The sequence below is a fragment of the Taurulus bubalis genome, assembly GCF_910589615.1.
Source record: "Taurulus bubalis genome assembly, chromosome: 14".
NCBI classification, from domain to species: domain Eukaryota; kingdom Metazoa; phylum Chordata; class Actinopteri; order Perciformes; family Cottidae; genus Taurulus; species Taurulus bubalis.
The window spans coordinates 20,145,405-20,163,300 of NC_136602.1; the positions used below are offsets into that span (position 1 = coordinate 20,145,405).

At 43.5% G+C, this 17,896-nt stretch overlaps 3 protein-coding genes across 3 annotated transcripts; 2 read left to right on the forward strand and 1 right to left on the reverse strand.

The window, feature by feature from the left end:
- Positions 1 to 1,335: 1,335 nt before the first annotated feature.
- On the reverse strand, positions 1,336 to 3,234 carry fignl1 (fidgetin-like 1; the record flags this gene model as incomplete). The annotated part of the gene is made up of 1 exon (XM_079229622.1): positions 1,336 to 3,234. The coding sequence occupies one exon, from the start codon at positions 3,232 to 3,234 to the stop codon at positions 1,336 to 1,338; it is 1,899 nt and encodes a 632-aa protein (XP_079085748.1).
- Positions 3,235 to 5,326: 2,092 nt separating this feature from the next.
- ttl (tubulin tyrosine ligase) lies at positions 5,327 to 8,430 on the forward strand (the record flags this gene model as incomplete). The annotated part of the gene is made up of 7 exons (XM_079229846.1): positions 5,327 to 5,510; positions 5,689 to 5,767; positions 5,882 to 6,114; positions 6,326 to 6,461; positions 6,552 to 6,821; positions 7,668 to 7,811; positions 8,226 to 8,430. The coding sequence occupies exons 1-7, from the start codon at positions 5,342 to 5,344 to the stop codon at positions 8,428 to 8,430; spliced, it is 1,236 nt and encodes a 411-aa protein (XP_079085972.1). The 5' UTR covers positions 5,327 to 5,341.
- Positions 8,431 to 16,347: 7,917 nt separating this feature from the next.
- Positions 16,348 to 17,771, forward strand: LOC306747076 (cytochrome c oxidase subunit 5B, mitochondrial-like). The gene is made up of 4 exons (XM_079230078.1): positions 16,348 to 16,576; positions 17,049 to 17,119; positions 17,199 to 17,298; positions 17,394 to 17,771. Exons 1-4 carry the CDS (start codon positions 16,480 to 16,482, stop codon positions 17,504 to 17,506), a joined length of 381 nt encoding a protein of 126 aa, XP_079086204.1. The 5' UTR covers positions 16,348 to 16,479; the 3' UTR covers positions 17,507 to 17,771.
- The last annotated feature ends 125 nt before the right edge of the window (positions 17,772 to 17,896 follow it).

Here is a 17,896-nt window from a genome sequence, read left to right on the forward strand (position 1 = left end):
AGATATTTATTACTTTAGTAAAGGTTCTGAATGTTTCTATCATCACCGTCTATAGCGGACCACTGAACAACACAGCCGCCACAAAAGAAATCCTCTCCGGGTTACTTAAATACTCAGCTGATTTTATACAATTTCTACCTTGATTTCAAAGGTCAGTATTACAGATTTGAACAACAAACAAATGTTTCTTTTTTCAAAACCCCTACACTGTGTGTTTGTGACCATGCAAGCCCTGATGTGACCACTGCTGCACAGACACAGTCAAATTGAGCTACAAACTTACACCATATGGCAGCGTTTTCAGTCCGTACTCTGTGGATCCAGACAGCACCAGAGGAATCCTGTGCATCTGTCCCGGTCCAGCTGTAGGAGGGTGAGGGGTGACAACTTTCGCTGCTGGCGAATTCAACAAAGTTTCAATACAGTGGCCAACCACACGTCTGAAATATTTATCAGGGACCTGACAAAAAGATGAAAAATAAATGAAAGTCTTCTTTCAAGGGCTTCCAGATTTTCAAAGATCGTTGCATTAAATTTACATGAGAATTTCATTTCATGTGTGCACAATCTATAATGGTCCTCCTCGTTAGTGTATGTGTGACCGGTGACAAAACATCAACACTGTTAAGCATCTCTGTTGACCAGAGCGACCACTTGGAGACAGATTAAGCAGGTTTCTTCTGCGTGGAGGAGAGCGGCCGTTTTATGGCTGAGAGCTTATGATTATATCCATGCACACCGGCCGTATACCCTACTGTCTTAATCACTAACAGGAAGGGAGTCAAAGCTTTCAGGCTCGTTTTTTTTAACCACCATAACACCCAGGATGCGCTCCGTGTTGCCCAACTTCCGTGGATATGATTAGATATTAGAGATGTGAAAATAAAGCTCTTATCAAAAGACACGCGGCCCTCTGTGGATTAGAAGGAGAGTATGGAGGATCGAGTGAGGGAAAATGCCATAGTACACTGGAGATCATTTTAATTTCATTAGGAAAACATACAACGTTGGCAATTCAATTAAAGCAATTTAAACAGATCCAGTTCAAACAGTTCAAGCACGCAACATGGTGCCTAACGCTTATACCAAACCACAACAGTAAAGTGAACACTCAAATAAAACAGTCTGGTCCTTACAAACTTGTGAAAATCATTTGAATGCATAATGAGCAGAGTGATTTTCTCCATCCAGAAAAGTCTCTCATCCTCTCTTTGTTTCTGGCGACAGTGTCGGGTGCTCCTGCCATGTCGTCCACCCAGAGTTGAAAGTTAATTTTTTTTTATCTCCACTCTGTTCAAAATAACACCCATAACTCAAACAGACCAGGAGCCGCGCTTAACGTCCACACCCAAAAGTCTTATTCCAGTCTTCATACAGCTCCAGGTCTTTGGATGAGACACTGGGTCGCACCGCCTTCAGGGCCTCCTGGAAGTCAATGGAGAGGATTGGTCGCACCTGATCCGCAGTGATGGTGGCGATGTCACTGAGCTGGATGCTGCGGATGGGCCCCAGGGCGGCCTCTCGACACAGCTGAGTCATGTCGGCCCCGGAGAAGCCCTCGGTGGCCGCCACCACGCTCTGCAGCTCCTGCTCCTTCAGCTGGTTCTTCTCCTGAGTCATGAGATTAGTTACTATTTGCCAACGGGCGGCCGCCTCAGGCAGAGGGATGTATAGCCTCTTTGCCAGGCGTCGCCGGGCCGCCTCGTCGATCTCTCGAGGCCGGTTGGTGGCGCCCACCACCAGGATGCGTTCCTCGGCGGCCGTCGCCGCCCCGTCCAGCTGCACCAAGAACTCCGTCTTTATCCGACGCGACGAGTCGTGCTCCCCGTCCGTCCGCTGGGACAACAGCGAGTCGATTTCGTCAATGAAGATGACGGCCGGCTGGTGGCAGCGGGCAATGGCAAACAGGGCTCGCACCATTTTCTCTCCCTCGCCCACCCACTTGGATGTGAGCGATGAGGCGCTGATGCTAAAGAAGGTGGCACCTGCCTGACAAGCTATGCATTTTCCGATCAGAGTTTTCCCGGTCCCCGGGGGCCCAAACAACAGGATGCCTTTGGGTGGACCGCGGAGGCCAGTAAAGATGTCGGGTCGCAGCATGGGCCAAACCACAATCTCCTTTATGGTGCTCTTGGCAAACTCCAGGCCTGCTATGTCATCCCAGGAGACGGGAGCCCCGTGGTCCATGATCTCGCTCATAATCAGCTCGATTATCTTCGGCTCAAAGTTTTTCAGACGCTCATCCAGGACCTGAGGCTCTTGGTTGGAACTACAACTCGCCCCTCCGTCTTCCTCCTCCTGTCGTGGAATGGGTGAAACAAATTTAGAAAATGTACCTCGGGGCCTGTTGGCACCCAGAGATTTCTTCAAAGTTGCTGCCATCCCCGAGGTCTGGCCCCTGTGGGGCTGATTGGAGTGTTTTTTATGTTGATCAACAATGAACTGCTCGTGAGCCGTTTTAAAGTTGCCTCCAGCTCGCGGGTCAGGGCCTGCTTGACCTCCGTGTAGCCCCCTGCCACCATCTCCTCCATCTAAGTTGTAAAAATTCTTCCGCTTAGACGGGTTGGAGATGGGGAAGAAGGAGGACTGAGAGTTTTGTGTCACCCCTGAAGGGCCAGGGTTTCGCTGCGGAGGAACTGAAGGAGACGGATTAAACACAGACTGCGGTCGGGAGAACGAGTTTGGATTACCTGACATCCCCTCAGAGCCTCTCGGCCTCTCTAAAGTCATATTAGTCGCAGAATTACAAGTGGTGTTGCTGACCTCGGCTTTATGCTGAGGTGGATGTATGGGTTTGAACAGTGCAGCCTCTGACCCGCCCTCTCGTCCCACAGATATGTCAACATCTCCTGGTGCCACGAGGGAGCCTCCTCCCTCTGTCCCTGCCTGAAACATCCTCTGCACACAGGGCAGCTCCAGCACAGTCTCCATGGTGAGCGACGACTCCCACTTGTCACTGTAGTTCCTCTGACTGCGGGCCAGATGCAGTGCGCTCTCTGCATAGTTGTTGAGCCCTGTGCGGGGGTCATCCGAGTCCAGCACCGAGGCGTAGCGCTCCGAGTACGTCCTGAGCAGGCTGGCCGTGCCGGCCTGAGAGAGCTGGGAGCTTGCCCATGCATACTGAATGGAGAGGATGTGGGCCCGGTAGGCATCGGCCTTCTGTTCAGGTGTACAGTTGCCAGATGAAATGTCAAAGGACCTCCTCTGCCATTCGTCCAGGTGTGCTCCACTCATGCCTGGCCTGCTCCAGTCTGACGAAGGAGAAGGGACAAAAGTTATTAAAAATACATGACCTCAGTAAAAGCCAAGGTTCACATCATCACTGACCCATACACACGAAAAAAGTTCCATCTAATTAAATGATATATTGTTATATGTACAAGCATATGACACGGTCATCCATTGATTTAGTATTGCACAAATGCCAAAGCCTTTTCAAATCCACACTTCTTTTTTTTTTTAAAACATGCTTTGCTTTCCCCTCGTTTTATTTAACCCAGTCTCGACCAAGCTTCTCCAGGAGCCACAGAGCCGCTGTCACGTGATGAACAGCAACGTTGCACGACAAAGTGCAAACATTTGTCCAACACCCCTTTTAACTGTTTGCAGATAAGCTCGCGTTAAATATCTCATTTCATATATGGAGCTCGTTGTAACGTTACTCGGGAGAAGTTCACGAGCTAAACTGATGCGGTGTCATTTAACAGTCATTCAACCGACAGGGGAACCGGGGAAGCGAGCTTTTAGTCCCCATGACATGCAGTTATAAACTGTCCTACTCGTTCCGAAACTATACGCATTGGGTGTTCAGTGGAAACACACTGCAACACGGGCCATAGTACTGAGGATGACGGACCACACTTACTATTAGGGAAATCCTCTGATACTCTGACAAGACAAATAGGTGCGAGACTCAACATACACGGGTTCCATCATGTTAAAGCTGCTGTTTAGTTGTCCCGCCACTTGTTTCTGCTTCAGCTGTACGACTTCCTGTCACGTACCAATTCGTTTTCAGGAAAACTTAAATGTGTCTTTCAGAATGGTATTTACCTAACGTAGGAACCGCCAGACAAAACTAAATAAATCGCATCTGTATTGGATTTACAAAACATTGATTTTATGATGAAAATGTGAGAATAATAAAGAGCTACGCTGAGGCGAATCACTTTTTTGAACATGTCGGAACGGGGCCCATAACTAGGGAGTGCTGCATTTATCCCCCAGGTCCGCCCAGGGGACGGCCACGATCTGTTAAATGAGTTATTATGCCGCTCTATCAATTTCCACGCAACGCTTCTTGATTCGTGACAATACATTATATACTACGATCCAGTCTTACCCAGAGTGAGTCTCTTGAGTATTAAACTGTATTCTCCGGACTACGGTATCTACCAAAGACTCTACATAGGTTTCAACACAAGGGTCCGACCTGCTAACTTGTAGAAAAGATCTACGACGCCATCTTCTGGCCGAAGCCACAAAGCGCTAAACGTAACGATTAGATTGTCGCTTTATTGTGTGGCATGCTGGGAAATGTAGTACCAGCTTTGTTGAAATTCAGTAGGGTACTGACTTTCGACGTAAATATTTGTAAAAGAAGGTTACTGTTACATACATTGCATTACAGATGTTGTTTTGTTTACTTCTACGGTGTATACAAACGATTTAAATATGTATTACTCGTGTTACACTAGTACGTGAAAACTACACTAACCAAAAACGTGGAGCTTTTTGTTTACGCGGTCGACAGTTGATGACAGCGACTGCTGAGCTACAGAGTATCAAAGAATACGCCGCCGGTGGGGAAAAAGAGATGCGTTTGTGACATTGTGTAGCTAACTAACGTCAGGTAGTTAATACGTTGCACTATTTAGTATTTAAAGCTCTTATTTGATGAGAGATACCGGAAAAGTTTACCGAACAGCTATTCGTAGTGGTCGCAGTTCGTTAGCCAAAGCTAAACCGGAGATCTCAATTACCGTTCATCCAGACGGGACCAGCCCCGGGAGCCGCGGCTGCAGCAGTCAGTCACACCCTTGTCTGGGGGGAGAGAGCCGTGTCTGCGCAGCAACCTCAAATCGTTGTCCTCCACGTGTGACTGTGTTTTATTCACACACACGTTAAACCCAGACTTCTGAATAGGAGCTTGAGAGCAGTGTTGGGAGTTAGCGGTTAACGGCGTGGACTGGATATGACTGACTCATTGTCATGGCACGGCCCGAGGAGATAACCCCGAACAGCCTGTCTGCTGCAGCGCCACCCAGACTCATACCTAGACGCTATTCAGACGTTACGACTGTTTCTATTACACACGTCCCCTCGTAGTCAGCGCGGCGTCATGAACAGCCCGATGTACACGTTTGTCACGCGCGACGACAACAGCACTGTTTATGCAGAAGTTTCCAAAATCCTCCTCTCGACTGGGCAATGGAAGAGGCTGAAAAGAGACAATCCCAGGTTCAACTTAATGCTCGGTGAACGGAACAGACTGCCCTTTGGACGTCTTGGTAAGTGTTATTTTACGTCTTATGTCTTATTTGATAGGATGCTGACACGAGACAGAAACGTCTGCGTGTGTGCCATAGTCTGTGTGAAGGATGAGACGACTGCGGTGTCTCATTTAGATGTACAGTTGTGTGTACACACATGTATTTTATAATTCCATGTCAACATGTCATCACCTAGGTCATGAACCAGGACTGATGCAGGTGGTGAATTACTACAGAGGAGCAGACAAGCTTTGCAGAAAGGCCTCCCTGGTTAAGTGCGTGTTTGTCTTTTTTAAATGACACATCTGTATCTTTTGCTGTCTTTATATGTGCATGAATTATTTAAAGGGGGTTTACATTAGCTGACCATTTCCCTTCTCTGACGTTAGGCTTATAAAGACCAGCCCGGAGCTTTCCGACTCCTGCAACTGGTTCCCAGAATCCTACATCATCTATCCCACTAACCTCAAGACCCCGGTGGCCCCAGCTACTAATGGTATCAGCCATCTGAAGAGCAATCCCAAGACTGATGAGCGGGAAGTTTTCTTGGCCTCCTATCACTCTAAAAAAGAAAGTGGGGAAGGCACAGTGTGGATTGCCAAGTCTTCTGCCGGAGCTAAAGGTAAAAATCTGTTATCCACGTATTATTGTTTTAAATCCAAGATAGGAGTCCTCTTTGGTGTCGTCTTTAAGTCTACTCACTTCAATCTAATGGCTAACATACTCTTTCTGAGCTTTTCCTGTGATAAAGCCTCTTTTATATGACCTACAGTTTTAAGTTGCGCCACATGGCACCAGTGGCAGCTTTACATATTTGTTTTGTCTCGCAACAGGTGCTGGTATATTGATATCCCATGATGCTAATCAGCTGCTGGAGTACATTGATAATCAGGGGCAGGTTCACGTTATTCAGAAGTACCTGGAGAAACCTCTGCTTCTGGAGCCGGGACATCGGAAGTTTGACATCAGGCAAGTCTCTTTACGTGTAACCTGCAGAGAACGTGCCAGTCTGTCTGGACTTTATAACTGAGGCTGTTATTATGCAATGCTTTTTGCTAGGAGCTGGGTGCTAGTGGACCATCAGTACAACATCTATCTATACCGGGAGGGTGTGCTGCGGACGTCCTCCGAGCCCTACAACAACTCTGACCTCCAGGATATGACCAGCCACCTGACGAACCACTGCATCCAGAAGGAGCACTCCCACAACTACGGGCGATACGAGGAAGGGAACGAGATGTTCTTTGATGAGTTCAGGCTGTACATGCTGAACACTCACAACGTCTCCCTGGAGACCACCGTATTACCTCAGATCAAGCAGATCATAAAGTAGGTCCTTCAGGTTTTTGCTGCTTTTTTATGGTTGGATCTGATGTAATAGAACGCATTGCTTAGCTATCACACATCACATTGAAACATGAAATACATCATGTCTCTTCTTAGTCCACATAGCAGTCTAGTACTGTATCCAAACACAAAAACGAGCATATTTGTGTCTCCAATATGCTGACTTGATAAGTCTGTGAGATATTATTCGTATATCTAACTGGATATAAACAAGACAGATTAGAGGAGGCAACGTTTTTGTACGAGGACATTTGGCAAGATGATTTCAGCTTGTAAATGAGCATACAATCATATTACATTTGTGGGACTTTGATAGGATTATTCACTCAAAACAAAAGCACTATTAAGAGGGATTAGTTTGCCGGGTGCTTTGGCTTTTCAAATCGATCTGTAGTCGGTCCACCGCTTTGGTTAAGACTGAAAAAAATGTTGCACAGACATTTACAATCCTTTGGTCAAACTTTCATGTTGTCACTTGGGTTCATGACCAAATACAGATAAAATCAGCTGCGCTTTGTGTTTCGTGCCGATTAGCGAATGTTAGCATGCAAACCCGCTGAACTAACGCCATGAAGGTGATAAACGTCGGTGGCATGCTTGTAGACCCTTTGTCTTGATAACTGTGATATGAGTGAGAATAAAGCTATTCACATCTGACTTTTAAAAAAAACAAAAAAATCAACCCATAAAGCTACAAAACTATAATAATATATTATCATATTTAAAATATAAATGAATGCATCGAGAGTTTGCACACGACGAGAAGTTGTTGAGGTGTTTGTCGAGCAGCCAGGAGAACAGAAATGATTTTGTCGTTGCGTTTCACAGGAGCTGTCTGACGTGTATTGAGCCGACAATCAGTACCAAGCACCTGTCCTACCAGAGCTTCCAACTCTTCGGATTTGATTTCATGGTGGACGAGAGCTTCAAAGTGTGGCTCATTGAGATCAATGGAGCTCCGGCCTGTGCACAGTCAGTACCATTCAGCTGATCCTTTGTGTTTAAAAAGGTTTCTTTCCTTATCGCGTCCCTTTCAGTTCGTCTTTCGTTTCTGTGTTTTGGTTCTATTGTTGTCTTGTTCTCTGTCTCCCTATTCACATCTATTCCTGTAGTCTGCTCCCTTTACAATATGGAGCAAACAAGCTTTGAATCTATTTCCCTTATTGTGTAAAAATGTCTTTGAATATGCGTCTGTCTGTTGTTTGTCTTCCTTGGAGGGTCAGAGGCAGAAATAGCAAAGCGTTGAAAACATTATCATTGTTTCAAAGATAACCTTTAGAATTTCGCTCCTTGCTCGTGAATCTTTATTTTTTGGAACTTTGACTCGTCAGTGAATTTGATGCTATTCAATGCGAACATGTCACGACAATTCATTTCACCTTCCAGGAAACTGTATCCGGAGCTTTGTCAAGGCATCGTGGACGTGGCCGTTTCCAGTGTCTTCACCCTGAACAGCGGCGGTGACTCCTCATCTGCTTCCTCATCACCTTATTCTTCTTCCCCGTCCTCCACCTCCAGCTTCACCACCACCTCCTGCTCCTCCCCCAAGCTGAGGGGGCCTCTCCACGTGGGCCCTTTCACTCGGCTGTAAGCACACGCAAATCTTCCCGTCGTCTCCTCCGTACAGCTTCTTCCTGCTCTGTCCTCACTCCTGAACTCTACCTGAGATGTAGCGCATGCCGGTCGGACCTCGCCCGGAGAGGGAGTCTTTCCTTCTACGGCCATCACCGAGCTTCAGAAATGATCTCCGCTCTCCTGATTATGAATATCACCAATGTGAAGATTGGCAAACAAGCGGATTCCGGGGAGTTTCTGAATTGAGGACAGACGTCCTTCCATCTCAGTCCCGCCACCAGACTGTAGTGCCTTACATTTCCAGCCACGCTCCCTTAAAAAGACTGCCACTTAGCTTGCTCTGTTACCGTGACTCCTACTTGTTCTATAAGCCTTTGCACTGTTGCCCAGTCAAGTCAATGCGGTCATGATCAGTCCACAGGAATTACCTTAAAACTAAAGACTTGGCATTTGAGATCATTGTGAATTTGTGTAATTCTGAATGCTATTTTTCTCATCAGACACGTTTTATATTTAATTTTTTATTGCAGCTTGTCTGCAGCCATCTGAACCCCTTAGTTTTATTTAGTATTGTGAACAGCGAATCATAGTTTAAACTTAAAAATACTAAAACACTAACCCAATCGCCTGAAGAGCAACATTCCTCTCAACAGACACAACATTGTGTTTACATTCAGGGCAGCTGGGTGATGTAACTGAACAGGGAGACCACCCTTCATTCTAAACCCTGGTTTAAGTCCGTCCTAACAAGTGTCCCCGGACTCCTTACAAAACATAATCCAGTTGAAGATATTTTTTCAGATTTAAGTTGTATTTGTCATTTGAAGAGAGCATGTTTTTGTGAAAGCATGGATTAGAATGCATCCTCGTTCAAGCCCCCAACATCTGCACCTTTTGGCCGAGTTTGTAAAAAGAGCTGCCCTAATGTCCGTTTTATTTCCGGTTTATGAAAAGCTAGACTGTCTTTGTGAAATTGTCCATAAGTGTGTGTATTATATAATTGTTTTGAACTATCGTAATGAAAGTAGGGCAGATTGTACGCAGAGTGTTAAAGACTACGAACTGACAGGACGCAAGACAACCGAGGAGACGGAGAACACACAACGCCGCTTCCTGCTTCCCACGCTGGTCTGGATGAACGTGCCGTGTCACATGTGCCATTACCAAAGAGAAGTCAAGAGGACAGCCAGCGGCTGAAAGGAAGTCACAGACGGATCTTCATCCCATCACTGCCTCTTCTTCAGTTACTGTGTTGGAGTTGCTTTTCATTCTGGATGATTCTTTTTGTTTAGTTTCATGGGGTCCTTTTTAATGTTGTAGTTCCTCCACTTTTCTTTTGATTAATCTCTTTTGTAAATAGATGAGACACGAGACGTGTAACTGTCCGAGATTACTTTTAAACTGGATGAACATTTGGGACAGCTGCACTTTGGGGAAGTCGATTCAACTGTTGAACTCCAGGCGCTCATTTTGAACAGAATAAGTCATTCTTGGATTTTTAGTTGCTGTGTCTCTCATCATGGTAGAACCCCTGCTGTTCCTCTCTTCTGTCCTCATTTTAAATGTGTGAGGCTTCACTTCCCATTTGTGAGGAACATCCGTGAAGGGACACCATCGAAGCATTTATTTATGTTTTTAAACGTGGTGTATTTGTGTTTACAAGATGACTCTTGGTAAATGAAGGATATGGAAGTGATGGAGTAGTTACAGAGCAGGTCAACAGATGTGGATATTCTGGGATTAATCCCAGTGAGTAATAACATATGATGCATACATTCTGTGATATATATTGCAGAGCCCTGATGTAGCTGCATGATGTATGAAAGTTTTGGAAAAATATCAACGTTAGCAGATAATTGGTATTCATGTGATGATTATGTTGGCAAATGGGTCACAATTGTTTGCTGATTTTTGAATCATCAGAAGCAAACTGTCAGTATTTGTTAAAATTACATTTTTAAGGGAAATGTCTTTCCATCAAAGGGATAGGTGCCTTATTGGGGGGGGAAAGCAATGGACCACCAGCGTTCAAATGCACCTTCATTTTGTTTGTATTGAAGAGATTTTTGCTCATTTAATATACAACCTCTTAAATTCAATGATGTCATTTTCTCAGTTTTTCAATGTTTTCCTCATACTTCTCCTGGATTTCCTCATCTTTACCAAAGATTACAATTCCTGCTGTATCTTCAGGGTCAAACTATGTTTTGTAGTTGCTGTAATCTGGACGTTATGACATACATTTTTCAACAGGATCCTAAATCAAAGATCATATTCAGAGGGATGTCTGTGCTGTGTTTTTGTTCGGTGATGTTTTATCCAAACGCTTGCATGAATATTTGTCTTCATCAGACACAATATTACAAGAATAAAACGATATTACTAGAATAAAAAAGTATTACTATTATCAAGCATGTGTCCATTTTTGCTTTATGTGGTTCATTTCCCAAATGTTGGACTGTTACTATAATATACATACAGTTATACTGCTCACTGCTCACTAAACAGAACCAGACACGTGTTTTGGACCATGAATGCAGCTTGTGGGTAAGAAACTGAGCTGAAGGAGGCTGATGTGATGTGAAATGCAACAACAGCCCTGTAACAGATGTGCAGCTGTTTATTGTGTGTTAACTTCGTCGTGTTTTTTAATTTCCACTGAAGTGAATTGAATTATGAGTTTCACTTTTTTATGTCTGTGCGTAATGATCATCTCATCTGTGTAATGAGACGACTAGAGTCGTTATACTGGAGCACGTTTGGTAAAATAACACATAAAAGTGTCAAATATTGGAAGATTTTTCATCGAAACAGCAACATTAATCAACATGATATAAAACTTCTTCTTTTTTTTATCCATAGCAAATGGAATATTGTTTCTAGGTATAATCTCAATGTCCCGAAAGCGCTGGTGGAGCTGAACTGCTGCTGCCTTCCAGATGTTTCTTACGACCAGGTCACTGACTGTTATAACCTCACTGATTGTGATGTCTTCTCACGAGATTTAAATGGGCTAATGATGAGTGGATCACAATGCAAACTGGTTTTCTTTACGAGAATAATAAAACGGAAGAGTGTATGCTTTAGGACCACATTTGTCAACAACATTTCTATGACAAAAGTGCAACATGAAACTTAAATGTAGGTGTGATGAGGTTTAAAAAGCCCTTTAACCTTTTCTGGATTCTAAACTTATGAGACTGGTACATTGTTGTTATTTATGAGCCTCTGGCTTACCGTGAGATATTTGACTGGGACGACTACATTATCTGCTGATCTTGACAAGAGGGCAGTATACTTTTGTTTCTCTTCATAATTCACAAGTCTTTTGCCTTTTACTAAAGACTTCCGTGAAGAGGAACACCAATGAGTTGAACCTATTTTTTGTCAGGCTTTGGCCTTTGGCTGAGCCTTGTGCTTTTGTGAAAAGAAAGAAAGAAATCTTTAGACTAGGCGCTAACCTTGAAGAACTTTGACGGCAGTGGTGTAGTGGTCCCTGGAGAAGTAGGTATACTCTTAATTTTGCATTTTTTTTAAGCAGCCCATAGAGCAAAGGATAAACGCCCTGTTTTATAAATAGTGACATACTCTATTTAGTTTACCCAAAAATGATTAACCTTGCATTATTTACACATTGCCACATGATTCCTGCTGCTTGACCTCAGGGAATAAGGATTATGAAATTACTGACCCAATACTGACCCACAGACTGGTAAGAGACAACTACATAATTATGCAATTTGAGTGAACTATTCCTTATCCTTACTCCTCCACACAACATTGGACAACTATTCTCTCGCCTTGCAAGTTGTCCCTATAGACCAGTAGTTTCTTTTGTAAACTGTCTCTTGGAACAGCTAATTTACAAAACATAGTGTAGGCCAGAGTGTGGTACTATTATAAAACTAACATTACTTCACCTGGAGCAGATATTACTGGTCCTACACAGATGGTGTTATGCATGAGTATAACATATATTCATGAGGCAAACACAGTTTTAACATTTATTTAAATAAATGACTTCAAAACTGAATTAGACCATGCATCCTTGTTCATGTTTCACTTTAAATTAAAAACACAAATCATCCTCTTCCACACATCAAAACCAATTAGATAAACTCAAAAGTGCAAAGTCCTAAAATTGAAAAAAAAAGGTTTTCAACAGCTGAACATTATTTTAGCATACCTCTTGAGATATATACAAATATCACCACAAATATTGAATATCATCATTCAAATAATTCAACAATATATTAAAAACGATGTGTTACAAAACAACAATATCTAGTTAACAATGAACACAAATATATACATTTTACAACATATGCATGAAAACCACAGTGACTCTCAACCCAGTGCTGGATTTCTAAATAAGTGCTCATATTACAGTATTACAACACATAGTAGTAGTAGTACAACACATTTATGCTATATGATTTTGTGCTATATGTATTGAAGTAGCCAACAGTTTTAACGTCTGAATTGTGTCAACAAATGACTGTCAAATTCAATAAAGTTAAATTAATTAACATCTATAATATTTATTATTACAGATTTCCCATTTAACTGGAATAATTATAAATAATACATTATCTAATAATACATACAGACTATATAAATTAATTCAATAAATAAAATAAAGTCATTCATTTTAGAAATATTAATTTAACTGAATTGTCATGCAGCTTCAAATTCAGTTTATTCTGGCGTCAAATGATGTCAATCAAAAGAGCCAAGATATAATATTCTTGTCATCTAAAAAGAGAAATGTGTGTGCAGGGCCTTTACCTGGTTATTAAACCACTTGTTTCTCCTCTGTAAACATTATTGTTGGTCAGTTAGTTCATGTATTAGGGTTCTGTGATCATATTAATTCATGTGTTAGGGTTCTGATCATATTGGGCTTTTAGGTTTATTTTTCTGTGCCTTAATTTCGGATGCGAGTCGGTCCGTGTGCTTTGTCTCGTAGTGGCGCTTCACATCGCTGATTTTAATACCGCTGAACATGAGTCGTACTGCTCTTGAACTGATTGTGGGAATAATAAACATATAACAGTCTCTCCATTCTTGGTTAAAGGCTCTGGTTAAGCGGCCCACATTTCTCTTTTTGGAGCGCCAAGTGAAATAACTTCTCTGATTCACGTACTTTTTTCAACTATCTGATCTCTCTCCTGTCGCTCCATGTGTGTGAATATAGCACAAGAGTCGAGGGCGGGGCTTAACGGAATACACACATGTGATTGGTCGAGTGTGTGAGAGGATTTACAAGGCGTGTGTTTCCTGGGCCGCTGAACGAGAGCCGCAAAGGCAGGAAAAGCTGCGCCGGTGAAATAGAAGCGATCCATCAACAGTTAATAATTCGGAAATAATAATTGGATTTCGGTCAAGGGTCCACAGACAACGGCGACTGGGTCCGGACCGCCTGTGAGTGACCCATGCACTACTAAATAATGCGCACCAGGTACCAGCGGTGATTGAGAAGTGGGTATACGCAATGCTGACTGAAAAATAAGTGGGTTTACGCCGTATACCTGCGTATACCCTGGACTACACCACTGTTTGGCGGGTGTGCTAAGCAGCAGCCACTGCTATGGCTAATTTAAAGTTCGATGAGCTGGTGGCCTGGTGATCTCAGTATTCTATGCTTTGATCTGAGGGTTCTATGATCTGATCTCATGGTTCTATAGCTCTAACCTTATGGTGCTATGCTTTGACCTCAGGGTTCTACGTATATCAAAATCATTACTGCTGACACCCTGATGACGTCACGTTTGTAAAAGCCCAAAACCTATCCGAATGAACGTGTTACCAGCCGGGTGTGGTGGCGCGCGCCTGCAATCGAAGTTACCTCTGAGCTGCAGTGCACTATGCCGATCGGGTGTCCGCACTAAGTTCGGCATCGATATGGTGCTCCTGGGGGAGCCCGGGACCACCAGGTCGTCTAAGGAGGGGTGCACCGACCCAGGTCGGACACGGAGCAGGTCAAATCTCCCGTGCCGCTCAGTAGTGGGATCGCGCCTGGGAATAGTTGCTGTAGTGCAGCCTGAGCAACACAGTGGGACCCAGTCTTTTTACACTCTTTCTTCTGTTCGACAAACAACTGAGACAACGACAACAATGTCTCCATATGTTGCATCAGCTTCATCACTGCTTCTATATATTATAGTTCCCATGAAAACGTTCAGAAACCAGTTGTGTTTGTTTGTCCTACAGCGCCTCCACCTGGAGGAGAGGAGCAATGAGTACCATCACACCAGTCAGTGCAAACGTTTTTTGTTTTTTAAATAACATTCAATGAACTTGATTGAGAGGTGAATAATAAACAACAATCTTGGTTTTTCTGTTCAAATAAAGAAAATATGTCCATAACAATTCTACCAGGTAAAAATGGAAACGATGGAAATATGCTTTGTCCATGCATCTTTATCTGTGCATCAACCCCTCTCTATAGATAACATTACCGTTTTTATTTTATTTTATTGAAAACTCAAAATCCCCACAATATGATTTCCGTTTCTTCCCCTTTTCCACAATGCCTCGTTATCAGCAAACAATGACGTCCAATATTACCCTGAACTGGAGAAAAAACAAAACCCATAATAATTTAAAAGAATGTTTGGCTAATGATGCCCTAAGGAGTTAATGTACATCCTCTGATAGGGGCCCTGTTCTGACTTAAATACAAATACATAGTTTTACATCCAATTATATGTTACCTGTTTTTCCTATCATATTGAATTGAAACAGTAAACCTTTCTTCCAAACCATACTTAGGCCGTTTTCTAAAACAAAACAATAACCTGCTGTAACAGATTCTTTGTTGAGTTGTGCTTTCCTAACCTCTGTTTCCAGACACATCACAGGGTCCATGGGTCCGACCTTAAGTCCACTCTGCTGAGGTGATAGAATTCCCCAGCTTTGCAACGTCAGTGCTATTGGCCTGTATCATTAAACTCGATGTGTCCTTCCTCATTTTCCTAATAGAAATTCTCATTACAACCGGATGGCAACTGTCCCACATCCCAAACTTTATTAATAAAACCTTGCATCTGTCCTTTCTCTTCCCCATAATGTTCATTTAAATCCTCACATAACAACGCACTATCATCCAGCACCTTCAATTTGCATTAACCCACGCAAATCTAGTTTCCTACAAGGATTGTAACAATTGACAAACACAAACCCTCCTTCACTTGCCCACATCTCCACAGGTACATGTTTATTTCCTGTGCTCAATATCTTCCTAAACGTTGCACATCCCCCCCTTGCTACGCCCCTCCTTTCAGACCTACATGCAATGGATGATGATTATTTGCATTATCTCTGTTTTGCCTGCTGTGAAAATGACTAGTTTCTTTAACTTAACAATTATTTCCCCTTTGCCTGATGTGATTCTGTCCTATAGTTGGTCCCTTCCTCTCTCACTGCCTCTACAAATGTGATCGAACTCTGAACTCTGCTTTATTTCATCACTTCACATCCCGCCGCACTGTGGTTACCACAGCTACACCATTCTGGTTATCTCTGAATGCATCGTATACCCATCGATCGTCTCCACATCTGGCACGTCTTCTTTTGCCTTTACATGTCTTAGCTGTATGACCAAACCTTTGCCAGGTGTTGCTTTGGGACATACCAACAGATCAAGCAGAATCACTTTCTTTGAGAGCACTTCATCAACCTGTAGCACAACGTGCTGTCTTTCCTCACTCTCTCCTTGCTCTTCTTCGTCATGTTGTATATATATATATATATATATATATATATATATATATATATATATATATATATATATATATATATATATATATATGTAAACTTCAAACCTTGAGTTAACTCCTCTCCTCCTTCATAACTTTCACTACTCAGGCCGATGCTGAGCTACGATTGGCCAGTCCAAGCTCGAGGAGGCGGGGCTTATCCAAGGGTCAATTTCATTGGTTAGCACAGCCATACTGCTGCTCCTATTGAATTGGACGGTCTGTCACTCAGACGCTTGTGGCCGGGGTCATATCAGTCCAACCCGAGCGTGCCTTCAGGTCAGTCTACCTGCTGCGAGTCAAGAATGGCGGGACGTGTACTACTTCGAGTCTGGACAACAACAGCGCAGCTGAGGAGCAGCGCGGTGGCTCGGCCGCTGCACCGCGCCATGGCCACAGCAGGTAGGAGTGTGTGTTTATTACTGACATGGAGACACGGATATCTGCATGAGAACGTCAAGCTCGCATATCGCTGGTGTTTTAATATGTGGAGAAGATAATAACGTTGACCTTTGACGTCATGAAATGTATTTTTTATGGTGACTGTGCTGTGGGACTGCCATGTACCACTGCGTTTTCGCCTTAATGTGACTACTACGTCTGAATCAAACAATGAAGGTCATTTGGACTCTTACTCGAGGAAAGGCCTTTGATGGACCCGCCCTTTCTGGCAAGGGACTGCTGGTCCGATGCCAGGACCCCGAGAGGGCCGGAGCGGGCCGGTGTGGGTGGCGTACCAGTGCTGACGTGCAGTTTTACCAACGTTCAAGTAACGTTAGACGTACAGCCCAACTGTGACGTGCACACAGCACAACCTGACCAAACTATTTATTTTACCGCTAACCCGTCCCATTTATATATTTGTGTTTATCAGGAATACCAACAGATGAAGAACAGGCGACCGGACTAGAGCGGCGCGCTCTGCAGGCCCTGAAACAGGGAAAGGTGGGCCACTTTACGCACAAGTATACTGCGGTTAAATCTCATCTTACATGTGTTAATTGTCTTTAAATTCACAACACAGGATCCTTACAGTATGCTAAAGCCCAGGCAGTATGCTGGCACAAAGGGAGAGCCTCACATTGTGCCATGCATTGGAACCAAGAGACTGGTGGGCTGTATTTGTAAGTGATGCACATTTACAGACAAAGTCCAGTGATCTGTGTGAATGCAATGTGTACATTACAAACCAGGTGATCCGTGATATAATTCTCTGCAGGTGAGGAAGACAACACAGCTATTGTGTGGTTCTGGCTCCACGAGGGAGATGCCCAGCGCTGTCCTTCCTGTGGTTCCCACTATAAACTGGTCCACCACGAGTTGCCCCATTGAGACTAAATTTAACACAAGTGCTGTACAAACGGGACAACGCAGACATCCACATCCGCCTACTTCTTGGCCATATACTGCAAATGTGTGCATATCATTTCTGATTAAAATGTCAACTTGAACTGAACTGTCTTGATATAAATCTGTTGTCAGGTTTTTGATCAGGGAACATATCCACGCCGCTGTGACGAAAGACGAGTTCAACAGTTGAAGCTAAACTGGACTACTTTTAGTCGCTGACGTGTCATTTAATAAAACGCTGGAAATACTTGAATATCAGTGATCATGTTCATTAACTTTTCACCATTATTCCCAAAGGCACAATGTTGCAATAACCCTGTAATTGAGGAGACTACACAAAAAAACAACGTAAACAACAAGACAGTATTTTAT